The sequence below is a fragment of the Podarcis bocagei genome, assembly GCF_964188305.1.
Source record: "Podarcis bocagei genome assembly, chromosome: 10".
NCBI classification, from domain to species: domain Eukaryota; kingdom Metazoa; phylum Chordata; class Lepidosauria; order Squamata; family Lacertidae; genus Podarcis; species Podarcis bocagei.
This window is the reverse complement of record NC_138135.1, coordinates 8,484,645-8,507,703: the sequence shown is the minus strand read 5'-3', so window position 1 is coordinate 8,507,703 and position 23,059 is coordinate 8,484,645. Positions and strand designations below refer to the sequence as shown.

The following is a 23,059-nucleotide window of genomic DNA, read 5'->3' as shown; positions in this document are numbered from 1 at the left end:
TAGACTATAATGTAACCTAAATAGAAAACTATCTTTAGAAAAAATTCTGAGTTGGTTAGAAATACAAAGACAGGTAATTATGAAATTGTTGTTTATATTTGGGCAACATTTCTGCTGTACTGTATTGGAAGGAGAAAAATAATCATTTCCTTAATAACAATTTTTAAAAAAATTATTTAACTAAAGCAATAACATTATAGCATATGTATCCATGTTTGTTAACTGATGTAGTTAAATGGTTTAAAAAACAAAGAACAAAACTTAGACGGAGTTTTAGCACACATGAAAAACTCAAATCCTTATTTCTTGATGAATAGCCTTTGGACTATAATGTAACTTGAATAGAAAACTAACTTTAGAAATATTTTTCCTCCAAAAGCATTTTATTTTAAAAATCTGATTTTTTTTTTTTAAAAAAATCCAATTTAAATAAAAAAAATCTGATTTAAATAAAAAGTATCATTTAAAAAAAAAATAATCATTGATTTTTATCCACCCTGGTCCGTGTGTCCATCTGCAAGCAGGAACAAAAATCAAGGAAGTGATCAACATTTGCTGACCTCATTTCCTGCCCCTCCCCTAACCCAAACTCGCTGCTGTTGATTTTTCAGCCTGCAAAACAATACATTATTGCTTCCCTCCCCTTGGAAATAAACGTAACGATAGTTAATAATATTATTAAACGTGACCACAGGAAACACCAACTTTTTTTGCGGAACCCGAACTGCAGCGGGATAGAAGCGGCGCTGCGTGTGGCAGATATAGAGCAGGCCAAAAAATGATGCCTTTTCACATCCTGATTTCTTTGCATGGAGATCACACCACATGATATCTCATCAAGAATCGGGCACTCACACTTCCCATGCATGGTTTTATATCCCTCCATCAAGTCCCTGCTTACGCAACACCTTTTGCTAAGCCAAAAAGAGAGAGGCCTAAATTGGAATTCCCACATAGGAATTTGTATGCCAATGTGAAGACACCTTAGAAGTTGTTTGGGTATTTTTGTTTTTTATTTTACAATCAAGTGATATATACGTTGCACGGTTAAATAAAATAAGACTAGCAAAACAGCAATATAAAATCATGTAAAACTGTTAGAATTCCAGCTCCATGACTGCAGTCATGGGATTTTTGTCTATCACATGACGGTGTACGTTTTGACTCCACAGAGTAGGAAGTGACGGAGACAGGATGTTTGTGTTACTGTGTTGCGTGAAATGGGACTATTGTCCTTTGTTCCTTTTCTCTTTGCTGTCTGATGCTAGAGAGAGATGGAGCCATGTTGCAGTGCTCCATGTGTGTTTATATGTAAATAAAGTAGATTAGCCAAAATGCTGAGTTGCTGAGGTCTGTCACGCAAGCTGCGCAAACTCTGCGGATCCCTAAGTGTGCCGGTGTCTGTTGGCATCGGTCGTTGTGATGTTCGGCCTGAAGAAAGCTTTTGAAGCTCCCGAACGATCAACCAGGAGGGAGAGAAAATGCCAGTCGGGCATGTGTCTCTGCCAGGGTCCTACTTGAGTGTAGGCTAAACTCCTGACAATGGTTATAAAGCAGAAATTCAGGACGTTCATACAGATGAAAACGGGATCTGATCTCATGGGTCATTATTTGGGTTTATAGTTGAGCTGGTGGAATTTCTCACTGAAACTTCAAGGAGAATAGGTTCTGCACTGCTGTAAATGCAATCCTGATGACAAGCTAATTTTGGCTTCTCCTCTTCTCAATTCCTCTTCTCTTTCTCAACAAGGAGACCCTTCCCTGCCTGCCACCACAACAGAAGCTCCCAGAAGAGGTAGGACCAATTGCTTTGTTGTCTCTGCTCATCACCACTGGGTGACAAACGTGTTTTTGGAGTAACACCAGTGTGGTATAGTGGTTAAGAACGCTAGTCTCGTAATCTGGGGAACCGAGTTCACTTCTCCGCTCCTCCACATGCAGCTGCTGGGTGACCTTGGGCCAGTCACACTTCTCTGAAGTCTCTCAGCCTCACTCACCTCACAGAGTGTTTGTTGTGGGGGAGGAAGGGAAAGGAGAATGTTAGACGCTTTGAGACTCCCTAGGGTAGTGATAAAGCGGGATAGCAAATCCAAACTCCTCTTCTTCTTCTTCTTCTTCTTCTTCTTCTTCTTCTTCTTCTTCTTCTTCTAACAGATTTCAGGCCTGGGACACAAATTAGGCAAGTGCCCTCTCCCGACGAAAATAAAATTAAGAAAATAAAAATGCTGACTTAATTCACAAGTAGCAGAAATGGGAAAGTAGGTATTTAGGAACAAACGGCGACCCACAGACCAGCCGTTTGCTCCGAGTAAGCGCTAAAAAGTGGTTCTCCCCAGGGGGAAGCAGTGGGGCGAGAGGAATTGTGGAGACGCGCTCGTGTTAACACAGCTTCATGGCCTGTCCCAGAAACATACATATGAAACTTTACTTACCCCATGTTGTAGAGGCAGAAACTTCCACCCCAGCGACTCCGCAGGCTGCTGGTGTTAACACTTCGGTGGCCTCCGCCGCAGCCCCATATGGCAGCGAGACCCCCTCGCCATCAGCCTCGATCGCCACACTGCTCAGGACTGCTAAACCAACTAGGCCTGGCAGGACAACGGCAACCACCAGCGCCCCAGAGGTTGGCAGACATACTCCTGGCACGGTCAGCGAAAGCTCGGCGAAATGCGAAAGCGCCACTGCGAAAGCCTCGCAGCCCACGACTAGCAAGCGCCTCTCAGCAGGAAACAGAACGACAGCTGTGACGCCCGGGAGAGTCTCAGGGGTCACCCCAAAGCCAAGCGTCCCGGTGCCTTCCATCGAGAGACAAACAGGTTTGTCACCGGAAGCTGAAGTAGTTCACCTCATTGCTTTAGCCTCCACATTAACCATCCTTCCACGTCCTCCTTCGTTTCATGTTCTTCCCAAGTTAATATGCTAATATTCTTGCGTTTATCCCATATCTATGTCTGCATTCCGTCTCCTGGACTCTTCGGGTACTTCCAGACTACAGTGGTACCTTGGTTCTCAAACTTAACCCGGTCCAAAACCAAAGCGTTCCAAAACCAAGGCACGCTTTCCCATAGAAAGTAATGCAAAATGGATTCATCCGTTCTAGACTTTTAAAAACAATCCCTGAAACAGCAATTTAACATTTTCGCAGTCACACAATCAATCAGTCAATCAATCAATCAATCAATCAATCAATCGGTAGCTGAACGGGGTTCGACACAGTCACAAAAACAAATGAACCGAGAAAGCCTCAAAAACGCAAAATAAACAACAAAAACAAAAGCGCCAAACTTAATCCGCTCCGCAAGTCCGTTTGACTTCCGAAATGTTCAGAAACCAAGGTGCAGCTTCTGATTGGTGCAGGTACCCCGAAACAGCCGCATCAGACATTCAGCTTCCGAAAAATGTTCAAAAACCAAAACAGTTACTTCTGAGTTTTCGGCGTTTGAGAACCAAGGTACCACTGTATTGCTAGTTGGCAAATTCGGGTGACATAATTCTGGTCGATTAGGAGGCCTTGCGCAACAAATGCACCCCCCCCCAATTTGGACTCTCCCTGCCCTGGGATAAGAAAGCGATTGAGCTTGCAGTGATGCAATCTCATCTAACCTCGCTGAAATCAGGGTGAATTCTCAGTAGTGGGTGGTCTGGAAGCATCCATAGAGTTCGGAGATCTTGCTCCCCTATCCACCAGCTCCCTTTAATGCTGAACTCGCTGCTAAGGATGGCAGGATTTTTCCATTTACACAGCTTCTCATTTTTCCAATCTTAAATTCAGTTTTCCACATTTCTACAGCAATTCGCAATTTTTCAAAAAAAATCCTCATGAAAATTCACCAGTGTTTTGGGTGTGAATTTCTCCTAGTAAGCATATCCTTGTAAGCAGTTTCCTCTGCTAATTCACTTCTCAATAATATATTAATTTTACGCACTTTTCCCCATAATGCGTTCATGTTGGTAAAATGCAGAACTGCATTGCAAAATTCAGGAAAGTGCAAATTTTGATGGGCAGCTGTCTTTCAGTTCACATATTGCTTTGGAAAGTGTGGATTTGGCCAATTTGCCTTTAAATGAGAACTGAATCCAATTTCTCTGAAGGGAGACCCCAAGGCAGATCTATGCCATACCGCCATTTCTGCAATCCCCAGCATCCTTATCAGACTACAATTCCCAGGATTCTTTGGGTGAAATCACATGCTTTGGAGGTGTGTGGGATGGACTCACTTCCTGCAAGGCGACGGGATTGGAACCCAAGAGTCACAGTGTCAGTTGGAAAAGAAAAACAGGGAAAGGGGGTGAGATGACTTGCTTGAGACCCTCACCGCTTGCTATATCCTCAAGACGTGACTGGCTGGCTGGAACCCTGAACAAGAGCACTTCTGTTGGGGACTGATGGCGTGTTGCAACATTTTGTTGCGGGACCTGAACAGTAGCTCCTTTGCATCCAGGTTTTTGTAGCCACCCCTGAATTTCAAAATTCCCAGTACGTTTCTGAGCACAATTCAAGGTGTTGGTGCTGACCTTGAAAGCCCTAAATGGCCTCAGTCCTGTATACCTGAAGGAGCGTCTCCACCCCCATCGTTCTGCCCAGACACTGAGGTCCAGCTCCGAGGGCCTTCTGGCGGTTCCCTCGCTGCAAGAAGTGAGGCTACAGAGAACCAGGCAGAGGGCCTTCTCGGTAGTGGCACCCGCCCTGTGGAACACCCTTCAGATGTGAAGGAAATAAGCAGCTATCCTATCTTTAAAAGACATCTGAAGGCAGCCCTGTTTAGGGAAGTTTTTAATGTTTAATGCTGTATTGTTTTTAACACTCGATTGGGAGCCGCCCAGAGTGGCTGGGGAAACTCAGCCAGATGGGCGGGGTATTAAAAAAAAAATTATTATTATTATAAAAGAATAGCGGTTCCCTCACTACGAGAAGCCAAGTTACAGGGAACCAGGCAGAGGGCCTTCTCGGTAGTGGCGCCTGCCCTGTGGAACGCCCTCCCACCAGATGTTAAAGAGAAAAATAACTACCAAACTTTTAGAAGACATCTGAAGGCAGCCCTGTTCTGGGAAGCTTTTAATGTTTAATGGACTATTGTATTTTAGTGTTCTGTTGGGAGCCGCCCAGAGTGGGTGGGGAAACCCAGCCAGATGGGCAGGGTATAAATAATATATTATTATTATTATTATTATTATTATTATTATTATTATTATTATTATTATTATTTCGGTCATTTGGGTAGTTTGTTAGGTGGGGCCTGGGAGAGAACCATCCTTGGAACCGCGAAGGGTTGCTACCCCTCAGTGCCGACAATCATGAACTACAAGGACCGATTGTCTGAGTATAAGGCCTCTGCTTCCTATGTTCTTTCCAGAGAGCATGTAGGATATTTGCATTCTGTCTGCTTCTCAATAGCATGTCATGATTCAAGGTCTGATTGCAAGCTTCCCTTTCCGGCATCTGCTGGTCACTTTGAGAACAGGTTGCTGCGTTCGATGAGCTTCTGGCCTGATTCATACGCTCTTTCATGCACTTACATATAAAAAATGGCGACATCAGCCCCACAGAGATGCACAGCTCATAGCTGTCAACTTACAGATTTGAAAATAAGGGACCAGCAGCCTGGAAAATAAGGGATCAGCAGCCAAAATAAGGGATTTTCCAGGCACAGGTATGTTCAACTTCTGAGCCCCTCTGAGCCAAAGGCAGAAAGCCTAGCCAGCAGCCAAATGAAGCCTCAAGCGGTGGTTCCCACAGCGCAGCAACCCGGCAAAGGGAATGCAGCAAGGAAAACCACTGTCACCTCTCCGCTGGGAAGCGCTGAGCAAAGGCGAGTCCCCAGGCAACGCAGCCGATTTGATCGGCACAAGGCATGCAAGCTCCACCCCCCAGTCGTTCTCCGACACCTTATTGGGTGAGCAACGCAGCCAAGCAACACAGTTGGAGCCTCCCTCCTCCCTGGCCGGCCAGCAGGGAGGGAGGGAGAGGAGCTGCTTCCTCTGGAACCCGGGAAATTTAAGCGACATCATCAATCCGGGACAGCAGCGGGAAACGGCTCTGGGATAAGGGAGTTTCCCGCCAAATAAGGGACAGTTAACAGCTATGGCACAGCTGTCTCCAGCAGTTGCCATGCAACCCTGCTAAGATTCCTGTAAGCAAAGCAGTTTTGTGGGGCGGGAAGGGAGCACACAATTATTTCAAACTAGTTTAGCATTTTTGCCCCTCCCTTTTGAACCCGTTCCATCTTCAGGCCCAGGGGGCGGGCGAGGAAACCCAACAGAAGTCTGCAACACCTGCAGCTTGATTGTAAAAGGGTTCCCTCAGATGTCAGCACTGTTCATTCCAGTGGGATTTAATTCCCAGTAAGGCGGATTTCTTTGAGAGGGGAATTTGGGGTGTTAGCCTGGGTCTGGGCTGAACTGCTGCATACAGCAGGTGGGAGTTGAATGCAGGTGGGATTGCCTGGTAAAACAACCCCAACCCCACACAAAAGCATTTGCATATGGAACATGGGCATATCTGAAAGAGCGTCTCCACCCCCATTGTTCTGCCCGGACACTGAGGTCCAGCGCCAAGGGCCTTCTGGCGGTTCCCTCCCTGCAAGAAGCCAAGTTACAGGAACCAGGCAGAGGGCCTTCTTGGTGGTGGCACCTGCCCTGTGGCACACCCTCCCACCAGATGTCAAAGAGAACAACAACTACCAGACTTTTAGAAGGCATCTGAAGGCAGCCCTGTTTAGGGAAGCTTTTAAAATTTAATAGACTATTGTATTTTAATATTCTGTTGAAAGCCGCCCAGAGTGTCTGGGGAAGCCCAGCCAGATGGGCGGGGTATAAATTATTATTATTATTATTATTATTATTATTATTATTATTATTATAGAATTACAGAACTGGAAGGAATTCCAAGAGTCATCTACCGTATTTTTCGCTCTATACGACACACTTTTTCCCTCCTAAAAAGTAAGGGGAAATGTGTGTGCGTCTTATGGAGCGAATGCAGGCTGCGCAGCGATGCCTCTTGCTGCTCTGGCTTCAACGAAAGCAACGCAAAGCCTCTTCAGGGCAGCGGGACTTCAGGGCTTCTGGGATTCAGAATATTTTGTTTCTTGTTTTCCTCTTCCAAAAACTAGGTGCATCTTATGGTCTGGTGCGTCTTATAGAGCAAAAATACAGTAGTCGAACCCCATGTGAGGCAGGAATCTCAGCTCAAGTATCCATGACAGATAGCCATCCAAACTTCTGCTTTAAAACCCCCAAGGAAGGAGAGTCCATAACCTCCTGAGGGAATCCATTCCCCTGCTCCCAGTACGTTTCCAAGCACAATTCAAAGTGTTGGTGCTAACCTTTAAAGCCCTAAACGGCCTCAAAGGCCCAGTATACCTGAAGGAGCGTCTCCACCCCCATCGTTCTGCCCGGACACTGAGGTCCAGCTCCGAGGGCCTTCTGGCAGTTCCCTCACTGCGAGAAGCCAAGTTACAGGGAACCAGGCAGAGGGCCTTCTCGGTAGTGGCGCCCTCCCTGTGGAATGCCCTCCCACCAGATGTCAAAGAGAACAACTACCAGACTTTTAGAAGACATCTGAAGGCAGCCCTGTTTAGGGAAGCTTTTAATGTTTGATGTATCACAGTATTTTAATATTATTTTGGAAGCCACCCAGAGTGGCTGGGGAAACCCAGCCAGATGGGCGGGGTATAAATAATAAATTATTATTATTATTATTACTGCTGGACAGCTCTTACTACTAGGAAGTTCTTCCTGATGTTGAGTCGGAATTTCCTTCCTTATAATTTGAATCCATTTGTTTGGGTTCACCCTCTGGAGCAGCGGAACATAAACTTGCTCCATCTTCCAGTGTGAGAGCCAGTGTGGTGTAGTGGTTAAGAGCGGCAGACTCGTAATCTGGTGAACTGGGTTCGCTTCCCCGCTCCTCCACATGCAGCTGCTGGGTGACCTTGGGCCAGTCACACTTCTTTCAGTCTCTCAGCCCCACTCACCTCACAGAGTGTTTGTTGTGGGGGAGGAAGGGAAAGGAGAATATTAGCCACTTTGAGACTCCTTCGGGTAGTGATAAAGCGGGATATCAAATCCAAACTCTTCTTCTTCCATGGGACAGCCCTTAAAATATTTGAAGATGACTCTCCTATCTCCTCTTATCCAGGCTAAACATATCCAGATCCTTCAAACGTTCCTCATCAGGCTTAGTTTCCAGACCCTTGATCATCTTGGTCGCCCTCCTCTGCACACCTTCCAGCTTGTCAACATCCTTCTTAAATTGTGGTGCCCAGAATTGGACACCGTATTCCAGGTGGGATCTTACCAAGGCAGAATAGAGTGGGAATATGACTTCCCTTGATCTGGACACTGTTGATGCAACCTAGAATAGCATTCACTTTTTTTGCTGCTGCATCACACTGTGGACTCACTGTGGTTTTGAGGATTTTATATCCCACCTGAAATATACTCGGAGTCGAGAGTGGATTTCATGCTCTTTATTCAGCTCATAGTGGTGAGGAGGAATGGAAGTTCCCCCAGAATGTCTGCCTTATATACATTATTTACACAATGGGCCTCACGTGATTGGCTAATTCCAGGATTCTCCTGTAGGCCAATCAGGTTGCGGATTCACTTCCACCTGGAGCTGGATTGGGTGGCTCCTGTGGACCAATCAGACTGCTGCATTCTGAATCCTATTGTTCTAGGATCAATCAGACTGCTGCATTTTGGATCCTATTCAAGTCAGTACATAACACCACATAAACTCAGACCTGTTTCCCAACCTTAAAGACTAGAAACTTAAAAAAATATATCAAACTGTTACACCAGGATACGTACTTCTGTGTTCTGTCACAAATCTTTGCACTTGCTCAGAATTACAAAATACATTTAAGTGGGACTGCAAGGAAAGAGCCAGCCATTTTTGCATGTAATGTTCTTTATTCTTCCTTTTTGCAGGTTCTCTCCCCTTGAGGATCGGAGTATCTTGCCTAGGTGAGGAATAGTTTGGCGTTTATGGATTGTTAGCAGTCATCTGACCATACAAGATGGATTTAAATTCTTAAATTAGAATTCTAGTTTTGTCTTCCTAGTTCAAACTAATAGAGGAGGCGCAGACACACACACCCCTTGCTCCAAGGGCTATAGGGTGGTCTCTTTTCTTATTTTTATTATGTATTTTGTGTTTTTTGTATATATATTTTAGTTTTATGTAGTGAACCACCCTGAGACCTACGGGTATAGGGCGGTATGCAGATTAAATGAATAGATCAATAAATACAATTCTGTCCCACCCAGATGGGCAGTGTATAAATAAAAGAAATTATTATTATTATTATTATTATTATTATTATTATTATTATTAGTGCTTTGTTCTGGGGGTACGCATACCCCTAAACATTTTGTGAATCTACCGGGAGAAGAAACTAAAAAAAATTAGTTTCTTCACTAGGACAGGGAATCGTCTATTCTGTTCCTTCCCCTGATGGTGGCCTATAAAATGGTGGTGTTCTTGAGTCAAAATGAGGGTACCCCTAAACATTTTGTTTATAAAAAAAATCACTGATTATTATTATTATTACAGTGGTACCTTGGTTTAAGAACAGCTTAGTTTATGAACAACTTGGATTAAGAACACTGCAAACCCAGAAGTAGGTGTTTTGGTTTGTGAACTTTGCCTTGGAAGCAGAACATGTTGAGTGTGTTCCATTTGTAAATTGAGTACCCCGCTGCTATGGGAAAACACGCCTTGGTTTAAGAATGCTTTGGTTTAAAAACGGACTTCCAGAACGGATTAAGTTCGTAAACCAAGGTAAAGGTAAAGGGACCCCTGACCATTAGGTCCAGTCGCAGACGACTCTGGGGTTGCGGCGCTCATCTCGCTTTACTGACTGAGGGAGCCAGCGTACAGCTTCCGGGTCATGTGGCCAGCGTGACTAAGCCGCTTCTGGCGAACCAGAGCAGAGCACGGAAATGCTGTTTACCTTCCCGCCGGAGCGGTACCTATTTATCTACTTGCACCTTGACATGCTTTCGAACTGCTAGGTTGGCAGGAGCAGGGACCGAGCAATGGGAGTTCACCCCATTGTGGGGATTAGAACTGCCGACCTTCTGAGAGTGACCTTTCACTTCCTCCCTAAAAGCTGCCTTAATTGTGAGCATTCCATGGCTGATATTTGATCATCTCCTGACAATTGGGACATCATCGTTCCATGGCATTGCATTAGCCGATAACTAGGGCCAGCTCAGAGACAAGCAAGCTGGGAAGAAGGCCAAGGCCACTGAGCCTAGGGCTTGCCGATCAGAAGGTCGGCGGTTTGAATCCCTGCGACAGGGTGAGCTCCCATTGCTCGGTCCCTGCTCCTGCCAACCTAGCAGTTCAAAAGCACGTCAAAGTGCAAGTAGATAAATAGGTACCGCTCTGGCGGGAAGGTAAATGGTGTTTCCGTGCGCTGCTCTGGTTTGCCAGAAACGGCTTAGTCATGCTGGCCACATGACGCGGAAGCTGTACGCCGTCTCCCTCGGCCAGTAAAGCGAGATGAGCGCCGCAACCCCAGAGTCAGCCACGACTGGGCCTAATGGTCAGGGGTCCCTTTACCTTTACCTTTACCTAAGGCCGGCTCAGAGACAAGCAAGCTGGGACGAAGGCCAAGGCCATTAGGTTATCATATTGTTAACTATTAACTTTGTCTTTCTTCTTTAGTTTTAGTGGTGCTCCTTACAGGATGTCTTGCATTCTGGTACCGTAGAAGATGGCGGTAAGTTTGTTGTTTGGCTCCTCCCCCTAGGGGTTGCATGCGGGGGGCAACTTTTGGCAAGGTCAAGTTCAGACATGGGCATGTCATGGAACAATGGAATTGTGGAGTTGGAAAGGACCACAGGGGTCATCCAATCTAACCCCCTGCAATGCAGGAATCTTTTGCCCAATGTAGAACTCAAACTCGGGACCCTGATATTAAGAGACACATGCTCCACCAACTGAGCAATCCCTGCATCTGGAACCCATGGGCAGTCCGATGCAGGAATTGCAAGCTGCCCAATGAAGTGCAAAGCAATTCGTAGGAGCTTAGGAAGCAGCCTTCTGCAGAGTCACACCATTGGCCCATTTAGTATTGCCCACACTGGCTGGCAGCAGCTCTCCAGGGCTTTAGGCAACAGCTCCTAAGTGGAGATGCTGGGACCTAAACCTTCTGCATGCAACCTTCTGAGTGTTGTTGTTTTTGTTTAGTCATTTAGTCATGTCCGCCTCTTCGTGACCCCCTGGACCAGAGCATGCCAGGCCCTCCTGTCTTCCACTGCCTCCCGCAGTTTGGTCAGACTCATGCTGGTCTCTTCGAGAACACTGCCCAACCATCTCATCCTCTGTCGTCCCCTTCTCCTTGTGCCCTCCATCTTTCCCAACATCAGGGTCTTTTCCAGGGATTCTTCTCTTCTCATGAGGTGGCCAAAGTCTTGGAGCCTCAACTTCAGGATCTGTCCTTCCAGTGAGCACTCAGGGCTGATTTCCTTCAGAATGGAGAGGTTGGATCTTCTTGCAGTCCATGGGACTCTCAAGAGTCTCCTCCAGCACCAGAATTCAAAAGCATCAATTCTTCAGCGATCAGCCTTCTTTATGGTCCAGCTCTCACTGAGTAGCGCCTCTTAAACTCCTCCTTCGCTCCCTCCAGGGAAATCTGTTTTGATTTTGACTTGATAGTTGCATTCCGCTTTTCTAACAACAGTGCTGAGCACAACGGATAGAATCCTAAAATCGTAGAGTTGGAAGGGACCCCGTGGGTCATCTACTATTACCCCCTGCAATGCAGGAATCTCAGCTAAAACTTCCATGGCAGATTATCTCCCACTTAGACTACTGCAATGCGCTCTACGTGGGGCCACCTTTGAAGGTGACTCGGAAACTGCAATTAATCCAGAATGCGGCAGCTAGACTGGTGACTGGGAGCTGCCGCTGAGACCACATAACACCGGTCCTGAAAGACCCACATTGGCTCCCAGTACGTTTCCAAGCACAATTCAAAGTGTTGGTGCTGACCGTTAAAGCCCTAAACGGCCTCGGTCCTGTATACCTGAAGGAGCGTCTCCACCTCCATCGTTCAGTCCGGACACTGAGATCCAGCGCTGAGGGCCTTCTGGCTGTTCCCTCACCGTGGGAAGCCAAGCTACAGGGAACCAGGCAGAGGGCCTTCTCAGTGGTGGCGCCTGCCCTGTGGAACGCCCTCCCAGCAGATGTCAAGGCAATAAACAACTATTTTACTTTTAAAAGACAACTGAAGGCAGCCCTGTTTAGGGAAGTTTTTAATGTCTGATGCTGTATTGTTTTTAATATTCAGTGGAAGCCGCCCAGAGTGGCTGGGGAAACCCAGCCAGATGGGCGGTTAGAAATAATAAATTATTATTATTATTATTATTATTATTATTATTATTATTATTATTATTATTATTATTGTTATTATTATTGCCATCCAACCTCTGTTTAAAAACCCCCAAGGGAGCAGAGTCCACAACCTCCCGAGGGAATCTATTCTAATGTCACACAGCTCTTCTGTCAGAAAACTCTTCCTGATGTTGAGTCGAACTCTCCTTTCTTGTAGCTTGTATTGGCATCTAAGACGAGTGATTTCTTATCTGTAATAGATAGTGGGAGAAGTAGAGTGTGGAAATATGCATGGAGGAAAGGGAGTGAATTAGAAGCTCAGGAGTACAGTGGTTAGGGACGCGGGCGGCGCAGTGGGTTAAACCACAGAGCCTAGGGCTTGCTGATCAGAAGGTTGGCGGTTCAAATCCCCGTGACGGGGTGAGCTCCCGTTGCTCGGTCCCTGCTCCTGCCAACCTAGCAATTTGAAATCATGTCAAGTTGCAAGTAGATAAATAGGCACCGCTCTGGCGGGAAGGTAAACGGCATTTCCGTGCGCCTCTCTGGTTCACTAGAAGCGGTTTAGTCGTGCTGGTCACATGACCCGGAAGCTGTACGCCGGCTCCCTCCGCCAGTAAAGCGAGATGAGCGCCACAACCCCAGAGTCGGTCACGACGGGACCTAATGGTCAGGGGTTCCTTTACCTTTATCTTTAGTACAGTGGTTATCGAGTGTCGGATTGGGACCTGGAAGACCAGGGTTCAAGTCTCCACTTAGCTACGGAGCACACTGCAACAAGCACCATCTTTCAGCCTAACTTGCCTCACGGAGTTGTTGTGCGGTTTGGTTGAGGAAGGTTCGAACCTTGTGTCGCATGTTGAACTCCTAGGAGAAAAAAAAGATGAATGTAAATGCAATGAATAATAATAAATAAATAATAAATAATAATAATTTACTACTCATACACCGCCAATCTGACTGAGTTTCTCCAGCCACTCTGGGCGGATTCCAACAGGAGATTTGTTGTTTAGTCGTGTCCGACTCTTCGTGACCCCATGGACAAGAGCCCGCCAGCCTCTGGAGATTAAAAATAAATAAATAAATACAGGAGGTTAAAAATAAATAAATAGGCCTTTGGTTTTTGCATTAGAAATACATGGTTTTTTAAAAATGCAGTCTCTACCCCTTTGAGGCCTATGGCGGATTTCCTCGGGGGTTTGATTAATAATAATAACAACAACAACAACAACAACAACTACTACTACTACTACTACTAGTACTACTACTACTACTACTTATTATTTATACCCCACCCATCTGGCTGGGTTTCCCCAGCCACTCTGGGCAGCTCCCAACGGAATATTAAAAACACAGTAAAACATCAAACATTAAAAACTTCCCTAAACACGGCTGCCTTCAGATGTCTTCTAAAAGTCAGATAGTTGTTTCTTTCCTTGCCATCTGATGGGAGGGCGTTCCACAGAGCGGGCGCCACCACCGAGAAGGCCCTCCGCCTGGTTCCCTAATAGCCCCCAGGTTTTTTTGTTTTTTTTAAAGATATTTATTAAAGGTTTTAAACAATAAAGTCACCAAACATCCAAAATACCATCACCAAAATACAACAGACAAAGAAAAACAGAGAAAAACAAAAAGATAAACATAGAATAAAAAGAATACAATGAAATCAACTGTCTATAATCATATTTCCATAACCTTTTGGACTTCCTCACATCTCCCTTTCCTGCGTTCCCAATTATAAAATTGTAAGCAGCAATTTATCACCTTGTTTCAGTTCTTATTTTGTAATTTTCAGATATTATGTCTCCAACTTTAGATATTTTTATCAAATACTTAAATACTTAATTTGAACATAATGTTACTTCAAATTTCATCTCTTTCTTAAACATCACATATTCTCATATTTCTTTCGACTAAATTTGCTGATGCCATGTTGTTTTCTATCCTGCATCCTTAACATTCATACAGTTTATAATGTTTTTGTAGATAGTCCTTAAACTTTTTCCAGTCCTCTTCCACTGTCTCTTCTCCCAGGTCTCGAATTCTGCCAGTCATTTCTGCCAATTCCATGTAGTCTATCAGTTGCGTCTGCCATTCTTCCAGCGTGGGCAATAGCCCCCAAGTTTTGCATCAGTGCTCATTCCTGTTTTGTTTCCCCCCCATTCTGCAGCCCTGTTCAGGGACAGGCGGATATTCCACTGGAAGAGCAAATCCCCATGGCTGCCGAGAGGTCGGAACCAGGAGACCAGGCGCCCCCGGCTGCCGGCCGCCCCGATGACCTGAGACCCACCGACGAAGGGGTTCGGATGTCGCTGCCTCACTGTTCTCCCTCCAGCGGCTGAGCCCAAAACCATGCTGCCCTAAGAACTTGGAGAGGGGGAAGCAGTCTTGGGAGACTGGCAGACTCACGGAGAAGCAAGTTTCGAAATCCTTGGTGCATGTAGTCAGAATGGGGATGGAGCCACTCCCTCGTTGCGAATCGTTTCCTAGGAATTCATCCCTAGGAATTCTGCTGCGGCTGGGTGCTGACATTTTCTGTACCCGGCTTGCAAACAAAGTGGATGTGTCCGTACAAGGACTGCAACCTGTCCCGGTCTGTCTCCCAGAGCTGGCCAGAGGCGGGGAGAAAGAGAAAAGGAAAACTAAGAAGTCAGAAAAACTGGAGAACAACGTCCCCCGATGATCAGAAGATTCAAAGGAGGCTGAGGAGGAGGAACTGAAGATGGATGGAAGCTTCACCTGGATCCCACTGGGGGCTCTGAGAAAGAAAGGTGAGCTGAAATATAACACTTTTCATGTTTTATTTGGCTGCTGTTAGAGGTAGTGAAAGAGGGACGCGGGTGGTGCTGTGGGTTAAACCACAGAGCCTGGGGCTTGCCGATCAGAAGGTCGGCGGTTCGAATCCCCGCAACGGGGTGAGCTCCCATTGCTCGGTCCCTGCTCCTGCCAACCTAGCAGTTCGAAATCATCCCAGTTCAAGTAGATAAATAGGTACCACTCCGGCGGGAAGGTAAACGGCGTTTCCGTGCGCTGCTATGGTTCGCCAGAAGCGGCTTAGTCATGCTGGCCACATGACCCGGAAGCTGTACGCCGGCTCCCTCGGCCAATAAAGCGAGATGAGTGCCACAACCCCAGAATCAGTCACGACTGGACCTAATGGTCAAGGGTCCCTTTACCTTTTAACATGTGTCTGGGTTTGACCTTTCAGATCCTGGGAGACTAAAATATTTTCCTACGGATTGCTGGTTGTTGCCACCTGTTTTGTATTCATTCATGGAACGGCCTCCTGGCATCAGATGTCAAGGAAATAAACAACTACAGTGGTACCTCTGGTTACAGACGCTTCAGGTTACAGACTCCGCAAACCCAGAAATAGTATCTCAGGTTAAGAACTTTGCTTGAGGATGAGAACCCCGGCGGCAGCGGGAGGCCCCATTAGCTAAAGTGGTACCTCAGGTTAAGAACAGTTTCAGGTTAAGAATGGACCTCTGGAACGAAGTTTGTAACCAGAGGTACCACTGTATCTGACTTTTAGAAGACATCTGAAGGCAGCCCTGTTTAGGGAAGTTTTTAATGTTTGATGTTTTATCGCTTGGTGATGATGATGATAATTTATTCTGTTGGGAGCTACCCAGAGTGGCTGGGGAAACCCAGCCAAATGAGTGGGGTATGAATAATTATTATTGTTGTTGTTGTTGTTCTTAATGTTGTACACCGCCATGGTGGAATAACAATGTTGTTGTTTAGTCGTGTCCGACTCTTCGTGACCCCATGGACCAGAGCACGCCACGCACCTCTGTCTTCCACTGCCTCCCACAGTTTGGTCAAACTCATGCTGGTAGCTTCGAGAACACTGTCCAACCACCTCGTCCTCTGTCGTCCCCTTCTCCTTGTGCCCTCCATCTTTCCCAGCCCCAGGGTCTTTTCCAGGGAGTCTTCTCTTCTCATGAGGTGGCCAAAGTCTTGGAGCCTCAGCTTCAGGATCTGTCCTTCCAGTGAGCACTCGGGGCTGATTTCCTTCAGAGTGGAGAGGTTTGATCTTAATAATAACAATAACAGTAACAACGACAATAGTAATTCCTTTAAAGCCTTCTATGCTGGTGGCTGGGCGCTCTTGCGGCCATCGTGCCAGTGTCCCAAATAATAGGAGGCCTGGACTTTGTGTGTTTTGACCCACACATACCCTCAGCCAAGGCCTTTGGGAAACGCACATCTGCTCAATGTTCCGCCATCCATCATGTTGCGTAATTTTTCTAATATTTATATATATAAAGGGCTTTTGGAGAGCTGCCTTCAGGGTGTTGCCTAACTTTTCACCAGTTATCAAGTAATTAATCTGGAGGTTCCAGATGTTCACCCATGAGATTGTACAGCAGTCACTGTCAGCTTTTCAGCTCGGGCAAAATGGAAAGTTTAAGATGTAGACAGGCATTTGTCTAGGCTCAGGGTGAGGCCGCCTTAGAGGAGAGCTGTAGTATTTGTAGGAATGGATTTAGACACAAGGAGAACCTACTGAGGTGCAGGGTAAAGCCTAAGTATGTTCAGGTAAAGGGACCCCTGACCATTAGGTCCAGTCGTGGCCGACTCTGGGGTTGCGGCGCTCATCTCACTTTACTGGCTGAGGGAGCCGGCGTACAGCTTCCGGGTCATGTGGCCAGCATGACTAAGCCGCTTCTGGCGAACCAGAGCAGCGCACGGAAATGCTGTTTACCTTCCCGCTGAAGCGGTACCTATTTATCTACTTGCACTTTGACGTGCTTTCGAACTGCTAGGTTGGCAGGAGCAGGGACTGAGCAACGGGAGCTCACCCCGTCACGAGGATTTGAACCGCCGACCTTCTGATCGGCAAGTCCTAGGCTCTGTGCTTTAACCCACAGCGCCACCCGCGTCCCTACAGTATGTCCAGAGTTAAAGCTAAATCAGGCTTTGGAGAAACAGGTTGGTCTGCAATTGTGGATACAGTGGCGAATACTCTAAAAGTTTGAGGGAATCTTCATATGAGTTAATACTTCACCGTCCCTTTTTGGGCTGTGTTGTCACTTTGTACTTTTGCCCTTCCCAGCTGTGACGCTTTTATGGTTTAGATTTTATTGTTCGTTTCCTTTGTTTTTGTTACCGTTGCACCTTTTTTTCAGTTAACGGATCAATTTAAAGGAAACGGAAAGGCAGCGGCGGATTTCCTCGCGGCTTGCTTTGACTACCTCCGTTCCCTCTTTCAGGTGGGATGAACGCGCCAGAGATGTCGAGGGAGAAAGGAAGATTCCTCAGCAGGAAGAAAACATTCAACAGCCCTGGGAAGACGTGGCTGGGCTCGGATTTGAAGCTGGAGAGACAATGGAAGAAGTCAAGGCGGCTGCGACGTCTTAGGTCATTCCGGCTAAGGCTGCAATTGACATTGATGCCCCATTCATTCTAAGGGGGCAGATTTTAAAGGGAATAGACGGGTCCGTAGAGGATGATGCTATCAGTGACTACTAGTCATGGATGGTTGTACGCTTACCTCAAGGATCGGGGCAGCTCGCCTCCGAATACCAAAGCATTTGGGGTTCAGATATGCAGAGAGCACTGTTGTGCTCGCATCCTGTTGTTTATGGGCTCCTGATAGGTGTCTAGTTTTTAATAGGGTGCTAATTTAGGTAGGTCATTCTTCTGGTCCCGTGGGGTTCTTCTCAAGTTCTTCGTAAGGGTCAAGAAAGCCCAGAGACCCGATGAAACGGTGAAATCTGTTATGATTAAATGGGCACAAGATGTTGGACATAATATTATGTTTGCTGACTGGGAACAGTTATGGACCACAGGTATGAAGTTTACGTTATGCAATGCCTTAAGAGAGAATATTATGAAAATGATATACAGGTGGTACATGACCCCAGTCAAGCTAGCAAAAATTTATCATTTGCCCGATAATAAATGCTGGAAATGTAAAGAAACGGAAGGTACATTCTTTCATCTTTGGTGGACGTGCCCAAGGATTAAGGCTTTCTGGGAAATGATATATAATGAATTGAAAAAGGTATTTAAATATACCTTCTTGAAGAAACCAGAGGCCTTTCTTCTGGGCATTGTCGGCCAATTGGTGCCAAAGAAGGACAGAACTCGCTTTATGTACGCCACAACAGCAGCAAGAATACTTATTGCAAAGTATTGGAAGACAAGATCTACCCACTTTGGAAGAATGGCAGATGAAGGTGATGGACTATTAAAGACTATCTACAGAAATATTGTAAAATTAATGAATGATAGAATGATGTTGGATAGCAACTAAGGGGTTTCCAGCTGTAATGATTTAAGAGAATATGAAAAAAGGGTTATAAACGGGTTAAAATCTAATGGTAAGGATTTGCTGAACCAATAAATTGAAGTGGAATACAAAAAAGGGAGGTATGAGGAGGTCCGGGAAATAAGCTAAAAGAAAATAAGTAAAAGAAAAAATGTATGTTTTTAACTGTTTTTATTTTGTATTTTTCTTTTTTCTTTTTCATCTTTACTGTTATATTTCAAAAAAAATTAATAAATATTTTATAAAAAAAAAAGCCCAAAGACCCAATGGGCACATACCCAAGTGAGCCCTTTGCTTCGGGGGGGGGGTGCATGCAAGAAAAGGGGTCTTGAGGCCTTGCAGGGGGTGGTACTAGATGATCTTTGGGGGGGTCCCCCTTCCAATGTTACGGTTCTAAAACTGCCCCCCCCCATGCTTCCAACGCTTAGCCAGGAAACCTCATACTCTCAATAAAACAAGTTGGTTTAGTGGTACCTCTGGTTGCGAATGGGCCTTCGGAACAGATCCTGAAAGGAATGCATCCCGCGTCTGCGCGTGTCGCAATTCACTGCTTCTGCGTGTGACGTCATTTTGCGCGTCTGTGCATGTGCGAGCGGCGAAACCCGGAAGTAACCCTTTCTGGTACTTCCGGGTCTCCGCGGGATACAACCTGAAAACGCTCAACCTGAAGCAAACATAACATGAGGTGTGACTGTATTTAAAAGCGCCGAATGAGTTGTATTAAAGTGTGTTTCATGGTTAAGAGAAGTAGATCGATACACAGAGCCAGCCATTAGGAGGAGAAGCCAAACTATTTCTCTGAGTGGGAGAAATAGTTGGTGGGGTCTCAATGCCTCTGTGAAAATCTTGTGGGTTCCCCCCCCCCCCAAGAACTGCCAACCAATTAAAGACTTCTAAAACCAATGGACTGTCTAGCATTTAAATTACTCATTTAAGTGTGTCTCTCATAGACCCTTTCTGAACAAGGGGAGAGGGGGTGTTCAGTTTCTGTAAAGTGTACCCAAAACCTACCTCTCTTCCAAAGCCACCCTTTAATAACTTTGCTTTCATCAAATTGTATTTGATATTTCGGGATGTGGGGGCTTCTTCTCCAGCACAAAAACGACTTTACAAAACAAGTTCAAGACCCATCTGTATATTACTTTAAAAGTTGACTTGAACCAAGCAGTGTCCAGTGCCCTTTTAAAATGTGTTTGGGGTGTGTGTTATTGGGTTGTTGTCGTTTTCATTTTAATTATGTGTTTTGTGTTTTCATTTCGTGATTTTACGTTGTAACTACCCTGAGACCTGCAGGAATAGGGCAGTATACAATTATTATTATTATTATTATTATTATTATTATTATTATTATTAATGCCCCTTTTGTTTGCTGGCAGCTCTTAAAACAGCCAGAAAGACAAAGATAGCGAAAGAGAAGCCACCTGTTCTTTTTGGAGAGAAGCTACCGTATTTTTCGCTCTATAACACGCACCCGACCATAACACGCACATAGTTTTTAGAGGAGGAAAACAAGAAAAAAATATTCTAAATGAAACAGTGGATGTATGATTTTTGTGGTTCATGCTGTGGCCACAGACATGTGATCTGACGGTGAGTTTGGAGTAGCCCAATGCAAAAATCCTGAGGATCCATGTGGATCCATGCTTTGTAACCACGTTTTTGCACCACTGCGACCCTAGGCAACAGTGGGTGCGTGATTTTTTTGGTGCAGGCTATAGACATGGACATGCTATGTGATCTGATGGTGAATTTGGGGTGACCCAGTGCAAAGATCCTGTGGATCCATGCTTTGTAACCACGTTTTTGCACCATTGCAGCCCCAGGCAACAGTGGGTGCGTGATTTTTTTGGTACAGACTGTAGCCATGGACATGTAATGTGATCTGATGGTGAATTTGGGGTGACCCAATGCAAAAATCCTGAGGATCCATGTGGATCTGTGCTTTGTCACCACATTTTAAATGGGGAGGGAAGGAAAGCAAAAAGCAAAAAAAGATTCTGATTTACCAGCCGCGTGTAGAAAGTATAGATTAAGATATTTGATATACAGCATATAAATCCAGAGATTTCCATGTCTCACTCTGCAATCCAGCCTGCTGTTACTTACGAGCAGGGAAGCAGGGTTTCTCTTCCAAACAAGCATACTGTCTCCCTCCAGCAGTACATTGCTTGGAGAAGCTGTAATTTGGAGGGGGCCTGGGGGCAGGGCTCTCTGCTTTTGGAAAAGAAATGAGAAACCTACCATTGTAAAGCAAAAGTCGTTCCCCCACCACCACCACCCAAGCCAGCCCTCTCTCTCTCTCTCCCACCTGCATGCTTTTCGGCTGCCTGCGAGTCCCTAGAGCACGGAGAGGAGGAAGGAGTGGGCTGGAGCCTGCACGCAGTGTGACTAGGGACGATTAGAAGGAAGGACGCGATCCTTTCCTTAACCCTCTGCTTGCCAGGAGGGCAGGGGATTCCCTGCTCTTTGTTGAGTTTGAGCAAACGCAGCAACAGAAGCAGGCGGGCAGTAAGACCCTGAGGCAGAATGCAGGAAAGCTTCTGCCTTCCCTCTTCCCTCCGCCCGCCCGCCCGATCTTATTTTTCCCTATTTTGCCCCTGCGCTCCGGCGAGTGAGCTCCAGGGACCACACATTCGCTCAATAACACGCACAAACATTTCACCTTACTTTTTAGGACAAAAAATCTGCGTGTTATAGAGCGAAATTTACGGTAATTGGAAAAATGGAATCAGGGTGGTTCACAACATAAAAATGCAAGATGGAAAAATAAACAACACAAGATACATTTTAAAGTGGCACAGCTGCAAGGAGTTTCAGTTTGTGGGTCTGTTAACGGAGAAATCTGAGGGCTCCCTTAGCCAAGAAACAAGGACCCCAGCCAGGAATACCAGAGCAAAACAGCAGCCAGTAGGCTTGGTCTTTATTGAAGACTGCCGCCACAAGACTCCCACCTGCCACCAGGTGGAACAAGATGGAAGCCCCAAACAAAAGAGAACCCAAACTTTTATTAGCTGCTAATCCCCATGTTACACCCCCCCAAACTACATCACTCATACATCACAGTTACATCATGAAAGGGGAGGTCTGGTGGCCGTAATCTGAGCATCCTGGCCCTTCCCCATGGTTCCCCTTGCCCTCCACCAAACACCTATCAAGTGTAACAAAATAGATATTTACATTTCCCTGTTTCCCAGCCAAGTTCATCACACCCTTTTGTCTTCATCTGGGTTTGTTCTTTCTGGAATGGCTACCTGTCTGGCACTCAGGTATCAGGATGCCAGGGATTATCACTCAGGCAGAGGGGCTGCTGAGGCTACGCTCTTTTTTTTTTGCTATTTCCTGCCCACCCACCCCCCAATTCCGTTGCAACGAGAAACACGCACGGACCTGTTGCAGGAATTTATGTATAGGTTGGGGTGTGTTGCCCCTCCAGCAGATATCATGCACATGCAGCCCACTACCAAAATCAGCACACATAACAGAAATGTCTGTGCGTCTTATGGAGGGAATGCGTGGTCCCTGGAGCCGAATTCCTTTTTCTTTTTTGAAAGAGGGAAGGGGGTATTGAAAGGAAGCAGCTGATTGGCAAGCGATCGGGAGGGAGATAAGGGACGCTAGCCATAAAGGAGGCTGCCTGGGAGGGGGGAGGTAAAAGCCCATGGATCCTCAGGATTTTTACATTGGGTCACCCCAAATTCACCATCAGATCACATAGCATGTCCATGGCTACAGCCTGCACCAAAAAAATCACGCACCCACTATTGCATGGGGCCACAATGGCGCAAAAACGTGGTTACAGAGCGCGGATCCACATGGATTTGATGATTCTATGAAAACCACCCCCTCTGAAGCTGCAATCAGCGCGAGGGGTGTCCAATTTACCTCTATATCCCATTGTAATTATTGGGACTTGCAAAGAACAGGGCAAATAAAGCTACTTAGGTTTCATGGACAAACAAGGCATTATGTTTAACGGGGCCAATATGACATTTAAATTCATGGTTTTGTACGTTCCTTTTCTTTACCAGACAAAAATCTACCCATCACCATGAAACGTATTTTTTTCTTTCTTTTAATATTAATAAATAATAATAAATTTTATTTATATCCCGCCCTCCCCAGCCGAGCAGAATTGGTAGGGAAATCAAGGACAAGCAAAGCACTTGCAGTTATTCACACAGGAAGTCAAAAATTATTGCTGGGAGCTGGCTGCTTTCAGCTCAGCTTTGACTTTGGATTAATATTTATTTTCAGGCTGTTTTTCCCCTCATTCCTTGGCAGGTTGGAGCAACTCCTGCAACAGATTTAGGAGGTGCCTGGGAAGAGCGGAGGGGATTTGCAAGTGATAATCCTTGCCACCCATGATGAGAATGAGGATGGGAAGTCTAGAACAGGAGTCAGCAAACTTTTCCAGCAGGGGGCCGGTCTACTGT

At 45.8% G+C, this 23,059-nt stretch overlaps 1 protein-coding gene across 1 annotated transcript in view; it reads left to right on the top strand.

The window, feature by feature from the left end:
• The window catches only part of IL15RA (interleukin 15 receptor subunit alpha), a 52,226-nt gene extending 34,175 nt beyond the window's left edge, over positions 1–18,051 (top strand). Inside the window, exons 3-8 of the mRNA XM_081210440.1 lie at positions 1,751–1,795; positions 2,445–2,816; positions 8,935–8,970; positions 10,679–10,733; positions 14,517–15,117; positions 17,566–18,051. Of these exons, the coding sequence (XP_081066566.1) occupies positions 1,751–1,795; positions 2,445–2,816; positions 8,935–8,970; positions 10,679–10,733; positions 14,517–14,688 (680 nt within the window). The 3' untranslated portion in view covers positions 14,689–15,117; positions 17,566–18,051. The remainder of the gene's footprint in view (positions 1–1,750; positions 1,796–2,444; positions 2,817–8,934; positions 8,971–10,678; positions 10,734–14,516; positions 15,118–17,565) is intronic.
• The last annotated feature ends 5,008 nt before the right edge of the window (positions 18,052–23,059 follow it).